Source organism: Mchenga conophoros, linkage group LG19, assembly GCF_057382185.1.
Source record: "Mchenga conophoros isolate Kocher_MC1m ecotype Shallow Benthic linkage group LG19, M_conophoros_male_GT1.1, whole genome shotgun sequence".
Classification (NCBI taxonomy): Eukaryota; Metazoa; Chordata; class Actinopteri; order Cichliformes; family Cichlidae; genus Mchenga; species Mchenga conophoros.
Genome location: NC_140544.1, coordinates 11,528,742 through 11,553,054, shown reverse-complemented (window position 1 = coordinate 11,553,054; position 24,313 = coordinate 11,528,742). Strand labels below are relative to the sequence as shown.

Here is a 24,313-nt window from a genome sequence, read left to right as displayed (position 1 = left end):
AAAAGACAGCCTGGCTGCCAAAGTCCTGGAGAGTTTGGCCACGCTCAACCATCCCAAGACGGCAATTGGCGGTTACTCGGCCACTGTTAGGGCTTGGGTGGCTGCTGTCACTGGACTTTCCCAGCCTGTGAGAATGGCACAGCACTGTTCAGCTGTCACCGAGGGTCAGCGGGGAGAGTTGGCTCTCTGAATGGCCGGCCAAAACATCTAGCATTCAGCTAGCCTCAGCTGCTAGTGGCACCCGTGCTGGCAGCAGTGGATGAGTTAAATATAGAAGTATACTTCTGGCTTATGTGACTCTGGTCAAAAAGCACAGAGAGGGATGATGGTGGATGTGGCTTGGAGAAAAGATCTGGCCCTGTGACAAAGGACATCACAGTCCACCTCACCAGGCAACGGCCTCTTTCAGACAGAGCGGGAAGAGAATAGCGCATGCCCCCCTCCACACACACGCACGCACACACACACACACACACACACACACACACCGCTCATCAACTGGCTTCTTGAAGGGATAGGAGGGAAAGAAAATGAGAGGTGTGTGCTAGTCTGCTATGTGAAACAGAACTGGATAGGCTGTGGGAGCGAGAGAGGGCGTGTGTGTGTGTGTATCTGTGTGTATCTGTGTGTGTGTGAGAGAGAGGGAAGTTACAGTCCTCTGTTATTGCTCTCTACCATTCCCTTCTTGACCCGACGACCTAAAAGAAGAGAGGCAGGGAGAGAGTGAGAGAGCAGGGAAGCAGACACCACCAGTGGACCACACAAGCCAGAGGATACGAGTGGACTCTGTATTTCCTTCTTGCCTTTTATTATTTTTGATTCTAGGATTACTTGCTGTGTTTACTAACTGGTTAAACATTCTGGAAACATCAGAGCGGCAGGTGAGTGATCATCTCTTGCATCTCTCATGCTGGAGAAAAAAAATCTCTGCTATTTAGAGGGAAAGAGCCAATGACAAACATGCGGTTCTAGCAGAGTGGAGCTTATCAGCTGTTCTGCTTTCAGGCTGTAGTGAATGAAACGGCTGAGTGCAGGTGCTGCTGCTGCTCGGCTGTCATCAGTTTTATTGAGCCAGTAAAGAGCACTGGTCAAAAGAGTCTCCTGGCTTCATTTGTTCTGCAGTATGTGAATGAAAACACTATTCCCCACATTCCTGTGTGATTAATTCCAAATAATGAGCGTTTAAACATTTTGAATTAATTAGTGTGCGAGCAGACACACGACTAGTCTCTGTGCTGATAATGGAAATGAAGCACGTTCGGATAAAAGAAAGTCATGAATCAAACATTTCTCAATGAATTACACGTTGTTACTGTGTGAATGAGACCATTTACTGTAAAGAATGTGGGCATGTGGGAGGAAACACCCACAACACAGCAGGGCATGGTGGTTTATTGAGATATTGCAAAGAAATGAGAATGATATCGTACACATTCACACAGTCGACCTTTGCCCCCGACGTCTCCCACACGCGCCGCCTTCGCCTCCTCATGCAGCTCTCACTGCTGCGCTGCTCAGCATTAAGAAGCTTAGGCCCGACGAGCTGCAGCACGATGACATCTTTCATCTGGAATATTTATGGGATGTAATGACACCGAAATGAATTCCATTTCATTCACATGAAGTCACCAGTGTTTAGGAGGAGACACATGGCTCCTGCCAGTCGCTGTTTGTCAGGCCATACGTCACCCTGTCTCAGTAAACTGAAAAGAAAAATGTGAAATGCGCCTCGGTCTCTTCAAGGCCAGCTCCCGCTGATGAGTCGAGGGTTTTCTTTCCTCCTTGAGTGTTCGAGACCGCAGCGCAGCCTCTCCCTTCCTGCCTTCCAGTGGTACCAGCCCTGCCTCAGGACAGAGAGACCCGGTGCAGAGAGATTGCTCATTAACATTTCTGTGCTTGTAAGTCCTCTTTACTCCTGCACACTCTCAGGATAGTCTGTGAAATTCACCGATGGAAGGAGTTCTAATGATATTTCGTGGGTTATTGATAGTAAAGCATACTTAAAGCTACTCTGTGGTCACACAGTCACTGCAGTGCGTTATTGTTATTCCTGCAGTGTTACTATGTATGTTGCATGCTGCTGATGGAGTGGCTAAGCTCCTCCTCTCGCACGTGACCGTGGCAGGTTGGGGCTGGAGTTTGATTCTTCCTGTTAAAAAGACGTTTTTCCTTCCCACTGTTGCCAAGTGCTTGCTCATAGGAGGCCATCTGATTGTTGGGGTTCTCTCTGTATTATCATGCAGTGTATTACCTTACAATATAACATTGTTGTTGTGATTTTACGCCATAGAAATAAAGCTGATTCAATTCGGGATTGTTTTTAACTCTTTTTTCTTACTTTTTATTTTTTTATATGTAAAACATACACAGACTTGGCCTAATATATAAATAGATATAACAGAAGCATAAAGGTTTCTAAAGTAGAACAAGAACCCTGAACATGTATTTTAATGCAGTACTTGAGTAAATGTACTCAGTTACATTTGGCCACTGTAGAAATTCAGTCAGCTGAATGAGCAATCAGAAGAGACAGATCTGTGACTGTAATCAGTCCCAGCTTGTTAATGGATCAGTCTTTGTGTAAATCAATAATGCAGTCTCTGATTAACTGAAACTAAGCTGAGGCTGGGTCTCCGCCAGAGCAGCATTGATTCGTGTGTCACCTCACGACATCACTTGAGCTCTATGTCACTTAAGGTGTTTCTCATGCACAAGGTGACATAGTTTAGCAGTGAGTACACAGTGGTACACATGACAGAACAGCATTGTTCCAGGATTAAACGTTGACACCGACACCTCAGCACCCTGTAAATGCTGCTTATCATGATACCGTTCTTTATACTTGCATCGATATGCACCTGTACCTCTATCTTGTGTGTTCGTGTTCATGTGGGCTAATTCATTTTATGACACGTGCACTAACAGAAACAGGAGGCGGAGCTTGTTCCGCCAGTAGCCGGTGTCTTTCCTGCGTGTCTGGGGGGCCTCGACAACAGCTGTCACCGACACATGCACAGCTACAGTCGTATAAATGCCCCTGGTCTTGAATTCCAAAAATGCAGTTTAGATACTTCGGGATGTTTCGCAGAACAGCGGTACTTATAACTCATGTGCCCTTCATTTAAAAATAAGCCCAGAACTCCATGGCAACCCAAGATATTCTAAAGAGCACTTGATATGTTGTGGTCAGAATGGCGACGCATACGTGCTAAAAACAGGGGACTGGTTAACTGGCTGTTGATGTTTAACGATAATAAGACGAGTGATGTCATTCATTAGGTTCGGATCTTTGGACCATGATGTGCCTGGACCGCTCTGGCATTAAATATGGATTGCATCAGGAGACATTTCAAATTTCACAGCTGGGAACAAACCTCACGACCCATTCTGTAAACTTTTCCCCTGTTTGCCAGTAGTGACATAATCATGACTTTCCTGGTGATTTCCTGTGTGATAAGTTACACCAGCCTTCATCATTCCAGTGATATTACTGGTCAGGAGAGAACAAACCAGCATATACAGTAAAACATCTGAAGGCACCTTTAGAATGAAGATGACTGGCCTCTGTGACTAAGACAGGCCGTCTTTGTCCCTGAACCAATCACTCTGTGACTCCACACGTCTCTCAGCGAGTCAGAGCTCTTCTCTGACAGACGTGTTATGCTTTAGTTTATTTTTGTCTCACCTGCAACAATGCTTTTCATTTTTTCCCATCTGTAAAAAAGGTAAACAACTGACAATGGCACCAGCACAAGACAATGCAAATGCTCACTTACAAACTTAAATGGGTAGCAGTTTGGAGATTTGTGGTTAGCCATGTGTTACATTATCATTCCGAGCGCTGCGACGTGCGATAGCTTAGGTTTACTGGAAGGCCAGCTGCAAACTTTAAACTTTAAAGCTGAAATTTCTGCCCACTGTTTTCCCGTCCACACATATTTAATCTCTCTGACCTTTGGAGCCTTTTTACCTCTGTTTTGGTCTCCACACCCTCCTCAGATAAAATATCTGGGTCGCTGAGTTGCTAAGCTCAATTTTCATCTCCAGCAACAGTTACTTTTACACCTTTGGTAGCGGTGACACATTTTTATCAACATTTTCTTTTATTAATTTGAACGATTAAAAAAGCTTCTGGGTGCTGTTGGTGTGACTGAAGAGGATAGTAGACGCAGGACAGAATGGAGGGAGGAGCCTTTGTGCCTGCCAGGTTTTTGTGATTGTTCTGCAAGTCGCCACCCTGGCATACAGCTGGGATCAACAGGGGCTCAAGAAGTAGAGTTGGTCACTTACCCGTCGGAAGGTCGATGTTTATTTTACAGCTACTCCAGTCCAGTGTGTGTGTGCACAATTGTCAGACAAAGCTCTTAGGTATAGAAAACAGTGTTTGCATGAATATGTATGAAACTGGGTGAATGAGGTTTGCAGTAGAAAAGGACTTGGAGTGCTCCAGTGCACCATATCAGTACCAGTCCAATTCCCAATAAATTCCAGAACTCTAATGGTTGGAGAAGAGCTGCAAGTTAGCACAAAAACACTGTTCTCTGAACAGCTATGAAAACATGTTATGGAAACCAAACAGACGTTTGATGTGTGCTTTAAGATGACTTTCTAAGTTCTCTCTCAGTCGCCCATTTTTTGCTCCGCGCTGACTTCAGCTGGCATTCAGAGGATTTTAGACAAATGGCCGAGCCTATGTCTCTTTCCCACGTTTGAATGTGCTTCATCCATATGTTGCTGTTTCTATTCATAGCACACTCAGAACTTAATATCTTCCTTAAGAGAGGGTAAAGATGATAACCAGATCTAGAAAGATCTAGTGCTTCATTAGTTGGTGTTGGTTTACCGATGCTGCCGCTAGACTTTAGCAACGAGAGTCAAGTGACTCTTACTAAATGCCGTTGCTATGGGAATCGTTAAAATGTGAACGTTTATCGTCGTGTTTGAAACTATGTTTCTAATAGACTATGTCTAATCTAAGTGTGCTTCATGTGCAGCAGTGTTTATAATGCATGACCCAAATCTGAGCATGTTTCATCTCGCTAGGTTCGCCGGTGGATTTACACAGTAAGAGTGAATAAACAGCTTGAGTGAATATTTAACAAAGTGCCCTCACAACAACTCTCACGAATGCGTCCTGTTTTATAAGTGACTGATTAACGGCCTACCTGCGCTGAGTGTTTATCAAGCAAAGAGCGTGTTTGCTCTAATAGCAAAGACTTACTTAGAGAGCCACCTGCATTCTTCTCGGTTTGCTCACTGTTCAAGCTTCGGCTGGTTCCCATGAGGGGATCAGGTTAATGTGACATCAGGAGAATACTACAAGATGAAACCCACCACCTATGCTGACATTTTGCTCCAGTGTGCTATGCCAGCATTAGTTAAGTATTAATAGAAGCCATGATTACGGTAAGACAAGCTGTAAATGCTCGCGTTATGTGCACAAAATCTTTTTGATGGTTCAGTTTAACATTACAAGAAGAACGTTTATGAAAGCAGAATCTTTAAGGAATGTGAACAAGTATCACTCCAAACTTTTTCTGCCAACAGAGTCTTTAGTTTTCCCAGGAAAAGACTGTTATGTAAAATTTGACCCGTGAAGGCCACCGGCCGTCTCGGCTCGAAGGCTCCGTCTCCCAAAATGGATTCCTGGAGCAGACTGCGGCTTTGTACCCTTGCATCCTCACAAAAGTTTCAATAATAAATGGATTGACTGGTAGCTTCGAAACCCATCCGCAGAGACGGTTTTGATTGGAGCTTTCATGTCTTGGCAGGGCTGGTGTGTTTTTCTTGCTGCTCGAGCACGCTGCATTTTATCTGTGTTCTCTGGCAGAACTGGTACCCTAATGCTCTCGTGCAGTTCTCTCTCCTTTTTTGGTCACGCTGGGTTTGTGCTGTGAATACATCAAATCACACCGAATCAAAAAAGTCATTTTTCCTTATTCATCACCTCCGTCCTCATCCGGCAGATCAATTTGGTTATATGCCAGTTTTTTGCCACCAGGCCCAACCTCTTGATACGAGCATCACATACAAGCTCAGTTTTCAGTAGCCTCGTGACCTTATCATGCTATAATTTTATTTCAGCTAATGGTGTCTTTAAAGGGAATATCTGCAAATGAACACACACAGGATGCAGGTAGTTGACTTTCCACCACCTTCTGTGCGATTGAGGGCTCGTATCTGCCCAAGCAGACCAACCACTGGCAAATAAATGACTCATTTATTTAATAAGTTTTCAGTCATTTTCTCCAACTCTAACTCTGTGTGTAACCATAACATAATTAGTGTATCTGGCACAGGCTACAACATTATGCCTATTAAATTTTATTAGAGCGTGCTGGGAGCAAACATAATTCGGACTAAAGGTATATGTAAGCCATAAAGTGAACATCGGTGCGGACCACTGATTAGCTTTTACAGTTTCTTTTTATCACTTTGGAATGGAGGCACGTGCTTTGTTGGGGCCTATAAATACACGTGTGTGACAGCTGGACCTGCCCAAGCCTTGGGGCAGATATGGGTCCCACTTTAAATTTAGACTCAGGCCTTGGACTTGGGTTTTAGGATATTTCTTATTAGATTGAAGTACTGGATGCCGCACCATCAGTGGTGATGGCTTAGATGCTGTGAGTGTGTGTGGACATTGTGACAGGTGGTCATTGATGTTAGAGTACAGATTTACTGTCTGCATGCTCTCCTTTCTTTTCCATAAAGACAAATGGGAATGCTTCACGGCAGGGAGGAATTCAGGTCACGTGACTCAGGAATCCCAGCTTGTCTCTCTGCGGAATTAAATTGATAAAGACTGCAGCGACCAGTCAAGGTGACTCAAAACTGTGAAGACAGTGGGCTTTGACACATGACAGTTGTGTTCATGAGTTGCCTGTAATTGGCCATGAGGATGATAAATATGTAGCAGTTTCAACAGCAAGATTTCAGATCAGCTGTGGTTGCACATGGAGAAAAACCTGGTCAAATAGTCCAAATACTTATGGACTCTGCAAAAGTTGTTAAACTGTAATCAGCAAAGGCCGTGAAACTGTAATGATTTTATTATTTTCTGCTACCAGGAAGTGTTGGATATTAAATGTCATCAGGTTGTGCAGCTGAGGAATGTTGGACTTGTTATAATAATAAATTAAAAGTTGATTTCTAAAGACAAATGCATTTCTCGTTGAGATATATTTAGTTTTCTAACACTCTGTGCAGTGTTTGTCATGTTTCGGCTGTGTGGCAGGCAGGGATTGGACACAAACGCAAACTCACGGGGACAGAACTTGAACTCAAAAGCACAGCTTTATTGCTGGAAAATAGAACACAAGCAATACAAAACTAAACTGGGAAAAGCTAATTAAAATGCATACCAGAAGGCACGGGGAGAGTCACACACAGCATGAGGGACGACGCGACACTGACTCAGAGAAACACAGGGTTTAAATACACTGGGAAGTAACGAGGGGAATGAGACACAGAAGGAGGGCACAGCTGGGAGAAATCAGGACTGACGAGACAAGCAAAGCAGGACACATTCACATAGGACACGGACCATCAAAGTAAAACAGAGACGCGAACTTGACACAGTGGAGACAGCAACTAAGAAACACGGATGATCTGATATCCTCGTGTTGGTGTTGTTCCCAGACCATCATGAAAATGTTGTTCCAGGTTCAACATTGGAAGTGACCAATCACATTGTTGTGACGTTATTCTTTTGAGCGCCAAGCCATTCGTGCATTTATGAAATTCCAATGTTGCAAGGACAATATCAATTCTGCTTACTGTTTATTAAAGGGTTACGGTTAGGGTTAGGGTCAGGGTCCGTTGATCGGCGGACAGAGGCAGTTTCACGCAGCTTTAGTACAGTTTTTTGTTTTACGCCGGTTTTTCCCGAAGTCGCAAAAGTATGACGTCACAACATTCTGATTGGTCACTTGCAATGTTGATCCTGGAACAACATTTAGTATGATGATCTGGGAACAACACCAACACGAGGATATCAGATCAACCAAGAAACACAGAGACATAAACCATAAGGCAGAGGACTCTAAGAACCGAGAGACACAGAGGGGAACTCAAACATGCAGACACAGACTACACAGAACAGAGGGGACACAGAGAAACATGAAGGGCAAGGGATCGAAACTAGAAACCATAGAATAACTCACACAAGTACAATAATACAAACATCACAAAGAACTAAAAACGCTGGGTCAGGAGACCCAGGACCGTGACAGTACCACCCCCCCTTAAGGGCTGGCTCCAGACAACCGAAACTCAGAAAAACAAAACCAAACAGAAAACAACCCAGGGCGGGCGGCGGGGGCCCAGGACGGAGGGCTCGGAACAGAAAACAAAAGCAGAGCACAGCAAACACCGGAGCCCAAGAAAACAGCCCAAACACAGGGGCAGTTCAGGGGGCCGACCATGCGGACGGCAATGGCGGCGGCGACGACGGAGCAGTTCAGGGGGCTGGCCGCGCGGAAGGCAACGGCGGCGGCGAAGGAGACGACGGAGCTGTTCAGGGGGCCGGCCGCGGAAAGCGGCGGCGGCTCTTAAGTGTCAGGCGTACTGGCCGAGGCTCGGTGGGCACAGGACCAGACGGCAGCTCAGCAGCTGACGCTGCAGACGAGGATGGACCACACGAGGCGGAAGCAGAAGCTGATGATGCTGATGCTACAGACGGGGATGAAGCTGATGATGCTGATGATGCTGGAGCTGGACCAGGCGACGGCGTGGGTGGAGACGCGGAGGCTGCACCTGGCGAGGAAGGAGACGCGGAGGCTGCAGCTGACGAGGAAGGAGACGCGGAGGCTGCAGCTGGCGAGGATGAAGCCGGAGACGGAGGCGCTGCAGCTGGCGGCGGCGTGGATGACACTGCTACTGCAGACGTGTATGAGGCTGCCGGTGGAGCAGCTGGTGGCTGGACGGGCCCCTCGGGCCCCCCAGCGGAGACGGGAGGCTGGACGGGCTCGCCAGAACCCCCAGCGGACGAGGCGGGTGGCGGCGCGGGAGCCACGGAGTGCTGGATGGACTCATCTGAGCTTTCTTTACGATCCGTGTTTTAGTTTTGCAAGAACCGTTCCTGTGAGGACACAGTTGTATATTCAGCTGGTGGAGGCCAAACAAGAGATAAAAGAAGAGTGAATACTGCCTTTCATGAGGAGGATAATTAGTACTGTAAATCAGTGCTAAACTAAGTAGAAAATGATGTGCTATTTCCAAAAACCTAAATGAAAGGCATTAGCTCAGGGGTGGGCAATCTCAGTCCATGAGGGCCGGTGTCCCTGCAGGTTTTAGATGTGTCCTCGAACCAACACAGCTGATTTAAATGGCCTAATTAGCTCCTCAACATGTCCTGAAGTTCTCCAGAGGCCTGGTAATGAACTAATCATGTGATTCAGGTGTGTTGACCCAAGGTGAGACCTAAAACCTGCAGGGACACCGGCCCTCGTGGACTGAGATTGCCCACCCCTGCATTAGCTGGTAGGTTTAAATAAAGTTTTGTATGTTTTACTCAAAGCCCTGCTTCAGATTGGTCACCTGCCCGGGGTGTGACCTGCCTCTGAGCCTGTAGTAGCGAGATAGGGTCCCGCCCCCTATTAGGAAAAAGGACAAAAGCCTTTATTCAGAGCTAAACATGATAAAAACATATATAGTTGCCGTGAAGTCAAGTGAGCTGCATTTCAACAATAAGATCAGAATTAATGTTTGTGTTCTGGGGCAGTTTGTCTGAAACCTTGTTTTGATTGTTTGCTTTACTTTTAATGCATTCTTACATTTTCCTCATATGAATTTTTATTGTACAAGACTGAATTTGACCTGAAGCTATTTTTATTCTTACATCTGTCAGCTCTAACTGCACTCGCCCGCCTTCTCTGCTGAACGATAGTAACACTGCAAAGTGAGCCGAGCTGTTACAGTAGCTGGATTTTCATGGCGTCGGCCCAGAAATTAAAAATAAACCATCACGGTCCTCACTCGGTGTCAACCATCTTGTCCTTAGGAAGTCTGCCAGAGTCATTTGCAGCACTACACATGTTTCTGTGTTTCGTCACGCTCGTGTCCCAGAGGTGGTCATTTTAATGCCCTCGACCTCTGGGCATCATTCAGAAACACTGGCACAGTTTGAATGGTGGACCCAACACTATCAGCACTCGCGCACACTGCTGCACCACAACACTGGAATGAACGTTAGCGAGCCTACAGCTGAAACTAATAGGTATGAGCAGGAAAGAAGGCACCGCCATTAATCTCCAGTTAAGAACCAGATCTCCTCGGAGCCAAAGTGCACTCTCTGAACTCCGAGATAAAGGATGCACTTAATGGGTCCGTTTGTTTGATTTTCTTTCCTCTTTATTTGAACTGAGAGATGCTGCCACTGTTATCTTGCACCCCAATTTTCGTACATAGGTGTTTTTCCCCGAAACAAGTGGGATTCAAAGAGATCGGTTTCAAGCGTCATTGGAATTCACTGCAGTCTTGACTTTGGTGACCTTTATTACTGAAGAAGATAAGCATTTCTCTTGATGTGAAGCAGCAGTTTGATAGACTCTCTTTCAAACTTCTCGAAATTGTATAGAAAATCTAACTGAGCTTTACTTTTTTATCAGGTTGGACTGATACGCATAGTTACTGATGTTCCAGTAGAGCATATGTGTGAATTCTATCGCACACTTCCATGAACGTGCACCAGAGAGAAGTCCTGACAGTTTGGACGGCTTATTTGGGATGATTCAGAGGTCAGGGCGCTATGACATCACTGTGGGCTTACAGGGGGACTCTAGGTGCTCAGGGTGCTTTTCTGTTTGTAATTATAAAGAGCTGCTGATGTCATATCTGAAACCGATCACAAAGAGCACTCTGTTCGTACAGAATGTGAACACACACACAAGAACACGCACGTTTTCACATTCACAGAGACAGAGAAACAAACTTCTCTTCAGTCTCTTAACATTGTTGGTTGTTGTTCTCGTGTGTGGAGTCAGCTCCCAGCTTGAGAACTGGGTAGAGGTCTTTGCCCCTAGCTTTTGTTTTAGCATCACAGAAATGTGGAAATTTTAATGTCACATTTTTGCCATTTTTTGTAACTAATTTAACCTCCTAAGACCTGAACTCTTCCACAACATGCATTTTAAGTTTCTCTTTGATATTTGGGCTGATTGGCACCTGATGAATGTAAAAACAAAGAATTACCAGATTTTTTTTTGACCTTTTTTTTTTGTTTCTGAGAAAAATGAGAGCCACATATGAGGATATTTGTTTAAAATTTCAATAGAACAGTGGCAGCATAATGTCCTCGTAAGTGGATATCAGGCCCTTGAAGAGCAAAATTGAGGATTTTGGCCTAAATAACCCAAAATGTGACGTCCACATGTGTGGACACCAGGTCGTAGGAGGATAAATATAAATTAGTTTGTGTATCCATGTCCTCCAAAAGTTGTACCCACTGCTTTCATAACTTAAAAAAAATGATATTAACTGAAGAGGGTGGCAGAGTGGTTCAGTGGTTAGCATGGTCACCTCACAGCACCAAGGTCGTGGGTTTGAATCTTTCTCTGTGGAGTTTGTGTGGATTACTGTGACTGAGAAGCCACACCGGCGGTTTGGTTCATTGGTTATTCTAAATTGACTGTAGCTGTGTCTCCAACCTTTGACAACTGTAAACTTGACTCATAAATACAAATGAACTCATGCTGTGCACAGGCTCAGTTGCAAACTACTTTTAAATTATTTAAAACATTCAGAAATGACAGCAGAAGTTGTGAACCAGTGATAAGTACATGCACTTCTACCAACACTCACCCTTATATGCCTTTGTGATTTTGGGACTACACACACACACACACACACACACACACAGGTGGGTAATTATTGATATTCACTCCAGATTAGGGATGTTAACAGAAGAAGACATGTTTATCCAGTTTTAATACAAACACAATGATTGTGCTTGTGTTTGTCATCGGATCAGTGCAGGTCAGAAGGTCTGTTAATGTGAACAGGAATGGAAGCCAAACTCAAACAACACACTCCTGAACCAAAAATACCTATGAAAGGAAAAAGATGAATGGTAGTGGGATGCAACCGAATAAAAGGCTGAATTAAAAACAGAGAAACCTGTTCCTTCTCTCTCTGGTTCAGGTAGGATGAGATCCAAAAGCAGTGGGGTGGACACCCCAGCCAATGGGGTACTTGGAGTTCCACAGGGTGACCAAGAACAGGAAGTGAGCCTGCCTGTGAAGACCCTGAAGGCCAAAGTCCAGCAGAAAGATGGTGAGGAAACAGTGGAGGTCGAGGTGATCTCTGACAAAGACAAACCGTTGGATTCCTCCAAGGCTGGAGATAAAAGACAGAACATCCTGGATCTGTCTAAAGAGGATTTGCTGACACTGTTGGGAATCATGGAAGGAGAGATTCAGGTGGGCGAGGCATTGTTTCCCTTTGTGTTTAGCTTTCTGTATGTGATCTGCAGCTATAAGCAGGACAAGTGCAATGATAAGAGAAAAGGTGGATGAGCGCAGTACCTGAACATTATTGGCTTGAGTAACTGCAAGTTTTGCACAACAGCTCTCTCTTGTGGTTTAAAATGTAACATACCAGAGAAAACTGACAACCACACCTAGACTTTATCGAGTTGGTACTTTAGAGAACTCTGAAAGGTAAACTGGTGATCCACAAAGCAAAGACTAGCAAGTTTTTAACACCCTCTGTATCATTTCCATGTAACTTCAGGCCAGAGAGGATGTTATCTGCATGCTGAAGTCCAAACAGAGTTCCCCAGAAGCCCTTGAGTCACAGTATGGCTCTGCGGTCCCTGGCTCGGCCCTCCAGGCCCTTCAGAGAGACGGCGTCATCACAGGCACCAAACCACACAACCACAGTGTCTACCAGAAACCGATGACTGAGGTTAGTAGGCGAGTGTCAGTCACAAACCCTGAGGGATGATCAAAATTACTTTTTTATTAACAGGCCTCAAGACCCTCGAAATCCAAGAAATCACAAGACAGAAACTAATAAAAGTAATGTTTTTGTCACCACCTGGCAGGAGGTTGTTGCTACAAAACACTCGGCATGTTGCACCACAGCAACTGGAATTATTTGTTTCTGTGTGTGCGTGTTCGTCTTTGCCGTCTCAGCTCGAGCGTCTGCAGGAGAAGCACAAGGAGGCGTACCGGCGGATGCTGGGTCAGCTGCTATTCGCAGAAAAGTGCCACCGGCGAACGATCCACGAGCTGGACACAGAGAAGAGGAAGCACGCCGACTACATGAACAAGAGCGACGACTTCACCAACCTCCTGGAGCAGGAGAGAGAAAGGTGAGGAGATCAGGAAAGGAATGCAAGAGCCAGCGGCTGTAAAATTGCAACACCATTATCTGAACCTGGACACTGTTTAGCTGCCCCGCTATTTTAAATCATTTGGTAAATAAGCTTTGAGAGAAGCACCTACAAATATGTTCATTTAACAGAAAGCAATATGCACATAAAGTGAAAAAATGGTGTACAGAAAGTAAATTTATTGCTGTAGCACTGCAAACATCATGTGATGTTCATACAGAATTTTACAGGTATGAGAAGTAAAAGGAGGAACTGTGAAGGAGAACCTGGTAAAAGCAGCAGGGGAAGAAGAAGAAAGCATAAAGTGCAGTTCCAGTGTAGTCTATGAAGCCAGTGCATCAGGTGGCTCAAGGGAGAGAGTCGAGGGAAGGAATGCTTGAAAAACATCTCAGACTGCATGAAAGATGGCTTCATCGAACCTGTGACGCAAGCGAGACGGGAGAAGACAGGGAGGTGCCGCTTACTGAATGATAACCTCGCATAGCTTTGTATGCAGGGGAGAGTCACGCAGCTCAAGGAAAGAGAGGCCAGAGGCAGGGTGGACTTGGACTGCTGTGGGAAAGACACAGGTCAGATATTGAGAGAAGAGGACACAGAGCCATGGGGTGGAAGAACAGCAGGAAAGACAAGCGCAGGGCTAAAGGACATGTCAGAGCTTCATTGCTGAGGTTGTGACATGGGCTCGCAACCTCAGAGCGGCTGCATGGACACACAACACAGGAGGGGAGATGGTGAAATTCTGTGTTTAGAAGGCTCATAGAGATAAAGCAAGCCTGTATGTGAGAGCGTATTTGTGCCATGGGAGTGTATGAGAGAGAAGGCCCTGCTAACTGCAAACACTCCCATATAAAAGGGTTTAATTGACTGTTGGTTGTTGGAGATTATTCTTTTGTTATTGTTTTGTTGCAGCTTCCACAAACGGACGGCGATGCATAATTTAAAGCTATTTGCACTCATAGTTTGCAAAATAAAAATAACAGCAAAATATGTGGACGACATAATCATCTGTAAGACAGACTGGAGCACTTATGTGGCAATTTATAATGACTGTGAAAAAGTTGCTTTAAAACTGTGACATTACCTCTTTGCGCACACACACACACACACACACACAAAAGACACAGCTGGGAAATAAGCAGCTGAATTTACCCACAGAAACGACCACCTGCAGTAACCAACCACTGTGGCCCGCCCCACAGTTTGAGAAAGACTAATCTAAAGTAAATTTATGTGAAATTTGATACTTTAATCTAGCACTGTCCAACTCCAGGCCTCGAGGGCCGGAGTCCTGCAGGTTTTAGTCCTTGATCTGACACAGCTGATTCAAACGGCTAAATTCCTCATCAACATGTCTTGTAGTTCTCCAGAGGCCTGCGAATGAACTAATCATGTGATTCAGGTGTGTTGACCCAGGGTGAGATCTAAAACCTGCAGGACACCGGCCTTCGGGGCCTGGAGTTCCCCACCCCTGTTTTAAACAGAGCCCTAGTGAAAGAGTGCACACAACCAGCTTAAACTGCATGTATTTCATGAGTTTTAGCAACAGGAAAGAGGGACTGCTGACCTGTCTGTGGTGTATCCTGCTGTGTTAGCTGGACTGGTCGAGCTCTTCTGTGTTGCATAAGCAGGGGTCTCGAACTCCAGTCCTCGAGGGCTGGTGTCCTGAAACTTTTCCATGTGTCCCTGTTGCAACACGCCTGAATACAATTAGTAGGTCATTAGTAAGAGTATAGAACTTGACTGCGTGCTGAAGTGGAAAAATTACTTCTAACAGTACTTTTATTGCACCATGTTCATTCACTCATGAGCTGCTGTAACATGAATCAAATGGCTGAATTGTCACCTCAGCATGCAGTCACGTTCTACAGGGTCTTGCTAATGACCTACTAACTGTATTCAGGCTTGTTGCAACAGGGACACATGGAAAAGTTTCAGGACACCGGCCCTCGAGGACTGGAGTTCGAGACCCCTGGCATAAGCAGTGAGGTACATAGGTAGTGGTCTCACCCTGACCACACCTATAAAATTGTCCGTCTTTACCACCGACATGAACCAAAAGGAGTCTGCAAATATTCAAATGAGGTTATTGTAACATTTCTGAAGGAAAACAACTAATTGATATTTGTGAAGTTGTTTGAGTGACATTCCACAACTTTACTCCAAAAGAATCTGATCTGAAACTTTATAATTAATAAGATAAGATAACCTTTATTGAGAGAGATAAGGATAAGTGAAGTTTAGCTGTAAGTGCTGCGGTTGGTAATAGCGACCAAATCATAACTAAACGGGTTAATTTACTTCTACTCGATCATTTGTTGATCCCCATCTCATGCCAGGTGGTTTCCAGCAGGTTCCTTGGCTCGCACACATGGCGGCCTCTGTCACCCCAAAGAGAGAGCAGAGAGGATGAACTCTGCCAGGTCTTTACTCTGTCAACACCTGCACGTTTCAGATTCCTCTATTTGCACCATACACAGGGATGCGAAAACAGCTCAACTCCAGGAGGAAATCTAACATGTCCATGGTATATTCATTAAAGAGAAAGCCTGACGGAGCTCGCAGTAAAGCTCACGCAGTGTTATTCTTGTCTAATTTACATCAATTTTGTTTAGCCGGAAGTAAAACTTCCAATTTTGTTTTTCAAATCTCACTTGCACTGAGAGATGGGACAGACGTTTGCTGTCCACACTGTAGCAGGTTTTTCCCTTAGGCCTTAGATTTATGGAGTTTTTACTCACTAAAACTTTACCTAGAAAGTGAAAAAAAGTAGCCAGGGGCTGGAGGGGTTAACATAAACAGGAAAAACAGATTTAAAAGAGAACATGACACAAGTGCTAACAGCTACACAAAAACATGCAAACAGACAGTCATTCACTCTCTCAGGTGAGATGGAAGCGTGTCATGCTCTCATCCTTATGGATGTGATCTCCTCCAGCCATCTAGATGAGAGTGAAGAGAGAGAAGTCAAACGCTCTTGTGCCAAACACCTTGAGGAATGCAGAAAATGGGCAGAGAAGAAGCTCCTTCAGACCGGCAGCCATCAGCGATTAACACCCTCTCAGACAACAAGTAATTTATGTGTCAAGATGTTAAATATTTCAAGTGGCACAGTGGAATGTGTTCAGACTGACGGAGGAAGCAGCTCCCACTCCTGACGGGAGTTTCAAAGAGCGCAAAGTCACGCACACAAAATGAAGACGTGGCCTCCAAACTTAAACTGTTTGCCGTTATCGAGCATGCTGTCTGCTCTCCTTTAACACCAAGTCAGAGTGCACAGAGCTCAGGCTCTGCACCTTTTGCCACTTGTTTTCTACATCCATCTTCATCCTACTGACACAGGCTTTTAGATCACACACACTTTTACATGGACGCAAAGCAATTTCTTGCAAAGTTGAAACACAAGCTAAGCTGTGCTTCATAGAAACGGTAACACAAACACTTGTATTTTCCCATTTTGGACATTGTACACCACAATTATTTCTTCCTTAGTAACAGTAAACTAGAAATCTACATGACTTGGCCACAAGTGCCAAACCCCTCTGACATCATGACTCTGACCTTTGCATGAAAGTAATTTTAGAGTTCCAGTTTCTAGGGTGTCAGTGACTTCTGACTGTGTAAGTATGAAATGTTATGAGCTACACTTTCACATGTGGACGGCCTCTTTGTACAGTAGCCAGGTATGCTAAACACACTTGGCAATGGAAGCTGCTGGCATTATGAATCAATGTCGATGTTTATCTACAAGTTCACTGGCAGACGTGGTTTTTTTTAAACTGTGGTTTTGTTTAAATGATTAACTGTAGCTACACGGCCCCGCGCTGCAGTCTGGATGTAGCGCTTCGTACTCTTATTGCCATGTCTCTATCACCTCAAGGGAGGCATCCAACTCTTCCATATCTGGTTTCCTCATCATATGTAGACTTTGCAGGGAGCCTCATTCATGTCCAGGTTCCCCTAAAGTGCAACTGCAGCAGACATTCTCTCTTGTACCAGTGAGCTCACAGCAGAGACATTATCCTGCACACAGAATGGAAAATGGAGCAACAATGATATAACTTTGAATGTGAGCCTCAGAAAGCATTAACACTAATTCATTTTTTTTGGAGTAAACTTGGAAACAAAGTTATATTGGGCTAATCTCTATTTTTATAAAAAGCATTAAAACTGAGGGGAGCTTTGCAAAACACTGGTTCTGTGGAAGGGTCCCACCCCCTTCACAGTGTCTGAAGCAGAGCTCTCTCTCTCACACACTCTCACACTGCTTTACATGGATGAGGTGGCATCACTCACTAGAAGTCTGCTGTTTCCTCGCAGTAGTTATTCACCTTTCATTGCCCTCATGCCACGCCTGGAGTGTGCCGGTGGAAGATTTAAGTGACAGGAGGTCTCTGCTACTCCTATTGCTGCTACTGTGGATTTTTGCACGGGAAGAACAGGGTTCATGTGCTACTTGTAGAGCATCAATAGTGGGTAAGTTTTAAATCTAGCAAGTTTCTGAGGTCTTGTGACCACATACATTTTGAATGGAGCTCATTTAGTCTCTTTACGAGTTGTTTAAAATGCACAGTCATCCTTGTTGTGCTGATGCTTCTTGTAATTTGGTTTAATTTGCAATGCAAAAAGGTTCAGGTTGAATATTGTATTACAATATCCCCGGGAGTGTACAGGCAGGAACTGCATCTGCATGCATTCTGCTTTGTATGGATTTTCTTCGAGCTGGAAATGAGAATGGACATGAGCAGCATAGAAAGGAGCTAAGAGAAAAGATGACTGCTTGGTGAGGGGGTGTTGGTGAAACTCAGTAGCAGTTTGTTCTCTTGTACTATTGCTTTGGCAGGATTGAAAATAGTAGGAATGTTGGAGTGTTTCATTCTGACAGGTTTTCCTCTGGATGCTTGTTTGGGACACTGTAGCATGAATTATGTGTTCTACCAGGACTGTGACTGATAATTGTTTTATCCGTGTTCTTTCTAGATAGCTTCAAGTGCTGGGCTTGTTTATACCACTGTTTGATTTAGAGTGTGGAGTCAGTGCATAAAGTTTTCAAATTCAAATTCAAATTTTATTTGTCACATACACAGTCATACACAGTAGGATATGCAGTGAAATGCTTAGACAACTGCTCGTGACCTAAAGAAAAAAAGACTATGAATAGGATAGGAAATAAATCTGAAAATTAAAATGAAGGGTAAATTTAGCTTGGAAGGAATAAAATAAAATATTGATATTAAAGTTAAAAATAAAATAATTGTACAACAAATTACACAATATAGAAATATATAAGAATATATGAAGAAATATAGAACAATACCAGCAGCTGTAAAAGTACTAAATGGTATCAAGAAATATAATGTCCAGGGCTGTGCAATCCACATGTAAGTGTCTTGTGCAGTGCAAATATGCTTAAAGTGATTTATTTAAGTGACTTGTGATAGAGTGATTAGATTAGATGACCACGCAGTGTAGTTGTGCAGTGGCCACTGGTGTAAACAAATGTCCAGAATGTCCAGTGTGTGTGTAAGAACTATATGTGTGGGTCAGTACTGTGTGGTGGTGTGATTGAGAGACCGTATCGCCTGCGGGAAGAAGCTCCTCCTCAATCTCTCTGTGTTGGTCTTCAGGGAGCAGAATCGCTTTCCTGACCTCAACAGAGAGAACAGTCCATTGTTGGGATGGCTGAGGTCCTTCACGATCTTCCTGGCCTTGGTCCAGCACCGCCTGCTGTAGATTGAGTGCAGGTCAGGGAGCTCGGAGCGGAGCTGATCGCACAACCCTCTGTAGAGCTCGTCTGTCCTGCATGGTGCTGTTCCCGAACCAGGTGGAGATGTTTCCCGTCAGGATGCTCTCTATGGTGCGCGAGTAAAAGTTCCTGAGCACCTTGGAGGGCAGTCGGAAGTCTCTCAAGCGTTTGAGCTGGTAGAGATGCTGTCGGGCCTTTTTCACCACGGTGCTGATGTGGCAGGACCATGACAGGTCCTGCGTGATGTGAACTCCGAGGTATTTGAAGTTGTCCACTCTCTCCACTGGGCACTTGTTGATGATGCAGCCTTGAAGCGAGCATAGAAAGTGTTCAGCTTGTCTGCCAGTCTGCGTTCGTCATACCGGTTGTTGATGCTTCATAATCCGTTATTGTCCTTAATCCCTGCCACAGGCTCCTAGATTCACTCTGTTGGAGTTGTGACTCTAGTTTCCTCCCGTACATGCAAATTTCAAGTTTAAAGTCAGTGACCTTCCAGAATAATGCCCTTTCTTTTTTTGTTCCTTTCAGACTGAAGAAGTTGCTTGAGAACGAGAAAGCCTACCAGCTCAGAAAGGAGAACGAACACGCCAAACGTCTGACCAAGGTGCGAGAGGAGCTGGTCAAGCTGAAGTCTTTCACCCTGATGTTGGTCAATGAGCGGCAGCAGCACCTGGAACAAATAGACCAGCAGAGCCAGCGGGTCCAGGAGCTCAGCCAGCAGCTGCAGCAGCGTGAGCAGGCTCTAAGTGAAGCCAGGCAGCGTGCTCAGGAAGATGGACACAGGGTGCTGAGCCTCGAGGCCGAGCTTAAAGAGAAAGCCGACAAGCTCAAGCAACAACACGAAGAGATGAGTGCCAAGCTAGCCGGTCAGGAGCTTCTCAATCGTCAACTAAATACAAAATTTTCAGGCCTCACGAATGAGGTTGCGGAGCTACAGGAAAGCAACAGAGCACTGAGGAGATCTGAGGAGGAACTGCATGAGCTAAGGGAGAAGATCAGCAGGGGGGAGTGTGACAACTCAAACCTGATTGCTGAATTAGAGAACTTGAGAAAACGAGTGCTGGAGATGGAAGGAAAGGATGAGGAGATTACTAAAACAGAAAATCAGTGTAAGGAGCTACGGAAGAGGCTACAAGAGGAGGACAATAAGAGTAAAGACCTCAGACTGGAAGTGGAGAAGCTCCAAAAAAGAATCATGGCATTGGAAAAACTCGAGGGAGCATTTAGCGTTAGCAAAGCCGAGTGTGCACAGTTACACGGTGCTCTAGAAAAAGAGAAGGGCCTGACCAAAGAGCTTTCAGACGAAGTTGTAGCTCTCAAGATTCGTATGAAAGAGCTCGAGTCATCTGAGATAAAGCTGGAAAAGTCTGAGCTGAGCCTTAAGGATGACCTCAGTAAGCTTAAATCACTGACCGTCGCATTGATGGAAGAACGAAAGACCCTGATGGAAACAGTGAAGTCATGTGAGGAGAAAAAGGACGATTTAAGCAACCTGGTCAAAGCTGAGCAGAATAAAGTTATGGAAGTGACAGAGAAGCTGATAGAAGAAAGCAAAAAGCTCCTAAAATTGAAATCAGAGATGGAAACCAAAATAGAGACTTTAACGAATGAAAAGGGCGAGCTTAGCACTAAGCTAGCTTATGAAATTGATAAAACTAAGGACCTTAGCTCTAAAGTCAACCAAATGAAAAAGAAGTTAGATGGATTTGAGCAAGCAGAAAAACTTTCTGGAAAGAATTCAGTGAAATGTGACATGCAGAGAACATCTGAGCCCATCATCAGAGATGACAACAAAGTTAAGGAGCTGACGTTTGAAATTGAGCGCCTGAAAAACCGTCTCAAACAGCTCGAAGTGGTAGAGGGAGATCTTCTCAAGACAGAGGATCAGTACGACATGTTGGAGAAAAAGTTCATGAGTGAACAGGACAAAGCCAACATTCTGTCCCAGCAGGTGGAGGAAATGCGGACTCAGATAGCACGGAATAAAGCAATCGAGAAAGGAGAGGAGGAAAGCCAGGAGGAAGATCTGCGTCAACGTTGCAAGAGAGAGGAGGCCAGAACCAGGGAACTGCAAGGTGACGTGGTAGCGCTCAAGGAGAAGATCCACGAACTCATGCACAAAGAAGACCAGCTTTCTCAGCTCCAAGTGGACTTCTCCGTCCTGCAGCAGAGGTTCTTGGAAGAAGAAGAGAAAGCCAAGAACATGAGCACTGAAGTTTTCCATCTCACCAAAGAACTGGAGATGGCTAAGCGTCAAAGTCGAGCGCTGCGACCCAGCTTGAATGGGAGAAGAATAGTGGACGTGGCGGTGACCTCCACTGGCGTGCAGACAGAAGCGTCGTCCTCCGAGCCAGCAGAGGAGGATACCCCGGCTGGCTTTATAAGAAAGTCTGTTCAAGAAGAGAACCACATTATGAACAACTTAAGACAGAAGTGCCTGAAGAAGCCAGCAGAGAAAGGCAGTGCTGTTGAGCGTTCACCTTCATCTGGCAGTGATTTAGGTATCAAGAGATCTTGGATTCCCTGGATGAGAAGAAAGGACAACAGCCCTCAAGAGACCCACCTGGAGAAGCCACTGCACAATGGAGAGAGCTTCTCCTCTGAGCTGACCATGCCCCAGAAGCCAGGTCAGCCTTTCCACATCCGAGTGACACCAGATCACCAAAACAACATGGCAACTCTTGAAATCAGAAGCCCGACTGCTGGGGACATTTTCTCTAGTTCCGCTCCCCTCAGCCCCAATCCATCTCAACCCAAATCCAGAATCACCATCATTCCCACCGGCACTGCTCCGACCCAGCGGAGAAAGTCCCCTGCTGTGTCTCAGGGCCCCGAAAGGGCCAAGTCTCCAGTCACTATCACAGCTATATCTAGAGCCAAGTCTCCAGAAACCAGCCGAACCTCCTCCACTAACTCAGGAAGACCCTTGTCCCCTGTCTCCATCATGACAGTGAGCACAGCTGTAGCGTGCGAAGCATCTGCCTCCCCAGAACCTCAGGAGATGACCATGGGCCGAGCCGTGTTCAAGGTTACCCCCGAGAAGCAGATAGTCCCATCGCCTGTACGAAAGGGTCACGGCAACACGAGTATCATCACCACGACTGACGATAGCAAGATCCACATTCATCTAGGCAACAACATCGCCCCAAAGATGGTCGTCAGGCCGGTGGCTGCTGTCACAGAGAGCAAGGAAATGACCTTATCGACTGGGACAGTTTTGCGCTCGCCTCGTCAAATCACCACCACTACTACCAGGAGCACGCAGAGCAAAGTGATGAGCAGCATTACAATTTCTCCTGTTACGTCCTCCTCTTCCAGAACGACACAAGGCATGGTAAGTTTTCCTTCATCCAGCTTTGGATAATTCCTGTTTTCTTTAAGTTGGATCATCTCTTTTCCTTACCTTCTTCATTTTCTTTTACATTTTTGGATCAAAGAGTTGATAGGAACACTCAAGCTGATAGCGGTTTCCTAAGTTCACCATGAGCTTCTTTTCACATCTCTGGAGATGAGAGATAATGCAGCACTGTGTGTGGTGTTTCCCGGGACCCCTTTTACTCTGCTCTTTGTGGATCCGATGGGTAGTGTGACAGAAACGGGGCCATGTGCAGGTCTGAGAGCAGCAGAGATAATGAGGTGGAATTTTGCCACCCTGCTTTAATCAGGCTGTAATTTATAGTTGTTACACTGTGTTTACTGTTTACATTCACAAACAGCCGTGGCTCGGGGCCCTCCGCGCTCTGGCTGACACAAAACAGCTTGGCACCGTCAGCAGCGTACTGAAACCTGGCCTGGACAAGCACTCGCTCGCTCAGTGAAAAATAAATGTTTACATTTCTCATTTGTGCTGCTCTTTTAGCACATAAGATCAGTTACATTGCACTAATTTACAATTCCTGTTTCCTGCATGATTTTTACCATGAATCCATAACTTAGTGTCGGTGTGGCTCAACTGTTTTCATTCTCCTGCCTGAGAAACTGTACTCTCTCTCTATTGTCAAACAGACCGGGCACGATGCCCAGCCACCGCGCTCAGGGCTGACCCGCATCCCAATGTCCAAGAGCCTGAAGACGGGAAAGGCTGCGCTGGGATCCCTGGGGGTCTCCGGTGGAGTGAAACTGGAGTCGCGGGCTGAGAGTCAGTCTATGAGGATAGAAGTTAAGAAATCCAGCGTGAATAGCAGTACTTTACAGAATGGAGGAAAAGCCTGAGAGACACAGTACCAAACGTATCTACATGGTGCTTCAGAGAGATTCATAGTAAAAGCTGTGGTGTTTGAGTACAACTCAACTATAGTTTACAAGGCATTTCTTTATTATTATTATTAAGCAGGAGACTGATTTTATACTTTTTATAAGGTATTTTCTACTTCTTTACTTCTTATTTGCATTTCTGCCATTTAGACTGAAACATCCATGATTTGTTTTGTTGTTTTTTACAGTGTGTTGTGATGGGCATTTGGGTAAGACTCTGCTGCTATCAATGGCTTCTTTCTTGGGGTGGATATTTAATCTATAATGAGTTTATTTGTTTTATATTAGACACAAAAAGTACACAATTATGTGAAAATTTGGTGCATTTCTAAAGGATTTGTATTGAAAATATTGTAAATAAAAGTGATATTAGAGCAAAGTGTGGTGTGATCATTTATGCAGACACTTATGTTAACTCATCTGTGTACCTGCAGTTGTGACAACCAGTGCTTCTTGCCCGGGCCTGCATCCAAGGATTGAGGGAAATGAAAAAATTCATATCCTGTGCTTTACGTAAATATTTTTGGAATAACAAATATTCTGGTTGATTCCTGTAATATAAACAGAAATCTTTAAAAAGCAATGTGCACGAGGCCAGACAAAGAAAACAATGAGACAGTGACGGTGCAAGAAGCAGAGGTCGTGAAGGTAGATGTGCTTAAACACCTGGGGTCAAGCATCCAAAGAGAGGTGAAGGAGAAACCCGGAACAACATTTATTATGATGATGTGGGAACAACACCAACACGATGATATCAGATCATCCGGAAAGCACTGCCAGGGGTGATTTGTGACAAAAGGATAGCAGCAAGAGGGAAAGGGAAAGTTTACAAGATGGCAGTGAGACCTGCTGTGATGCATGGTTTGGAGATGGTGACACTGAAGATTTTGAAGGTTTTCATTGGGAGTGACCAGGAAGTGAGGTTAGAGAGGTGAGGTTGAGATAGCTTGGACAGAGGAGACACTGGACAAAGGATGGTA

At 45.0% G+C, this 24,313-nt stretch overlaps 1 protein-coding gene across 5 annotated transcripts; it reads left to right on the top strand.

Moving 5' to 3' along the window:
- The first annotated feature begins 700 nt into the window (after nt 1-700).
- Nucleotides 701-23,728, top strand: LOC146551807 (filamin-A-interacting protein 1-like). 5 transcript variants are annotated; one of them, XM_085257265.1, is made up of 6 exons: nt 701-881; nt 12,142-12,419; nt 12,733-12,906; nt 13,137-13,315; nt 19,608-22,413; nt 23,085-23,728. In XM_085257265.1, the coding sequence occupies exons 2-6, from the start codon at nt 12,147-12,149 to the stop codon at nt 23,289-23,291; spliced, it is 3,639 nt and encodes a 1,212-aa protein (XP_085113391.1). In that variant the 5' UTR covers nt 701-881; nt 12,142-12,146; the 3' UTR covers nt 23,292-23,728. The 5 variants fall into 5 exon arrangements, with proteins under 5 accessions (XP_085113391.1, XP_085113395.1, XP_085113393.1 ...); XM_085257269.1 differs by lacking the exon at nt 701-881 and adding an exon at nt 1,838-1,898; XM_085257267.1 differs by lacking the exon at nt 701-881 and adding an exon at nt 5,172-5,377.
- The last annotated feature ends 585 nt before the right edge of the window (nt 23,729-24,313 follow it).

Bases quoted from the DNA above. Each gene is read 5' to 3' on its own strand.
- LOC146551807 (XM_085257265.1), top strand. From the start codon at position 12,147: ATGAGATCCAAAAGCAGTGGGGTGGACACCCCAGCCAATGGGGTACTT. The intron at 12,907-13,136 runs GTTAGTAGGCGA...TTGCCGTCTCAG, and splicing joins ACCAGAAACCGATGACTGAG to CTCGAGCGTCTGCAGGAGAA. The intron at 13,316-19,607 runs GTGAGGAGATCA...TGTTCCTTTCAG, and splicing joins CTGGAGCAGGAGAGAGAAAG to ACTGAAGAAGTTGCTTGAGA.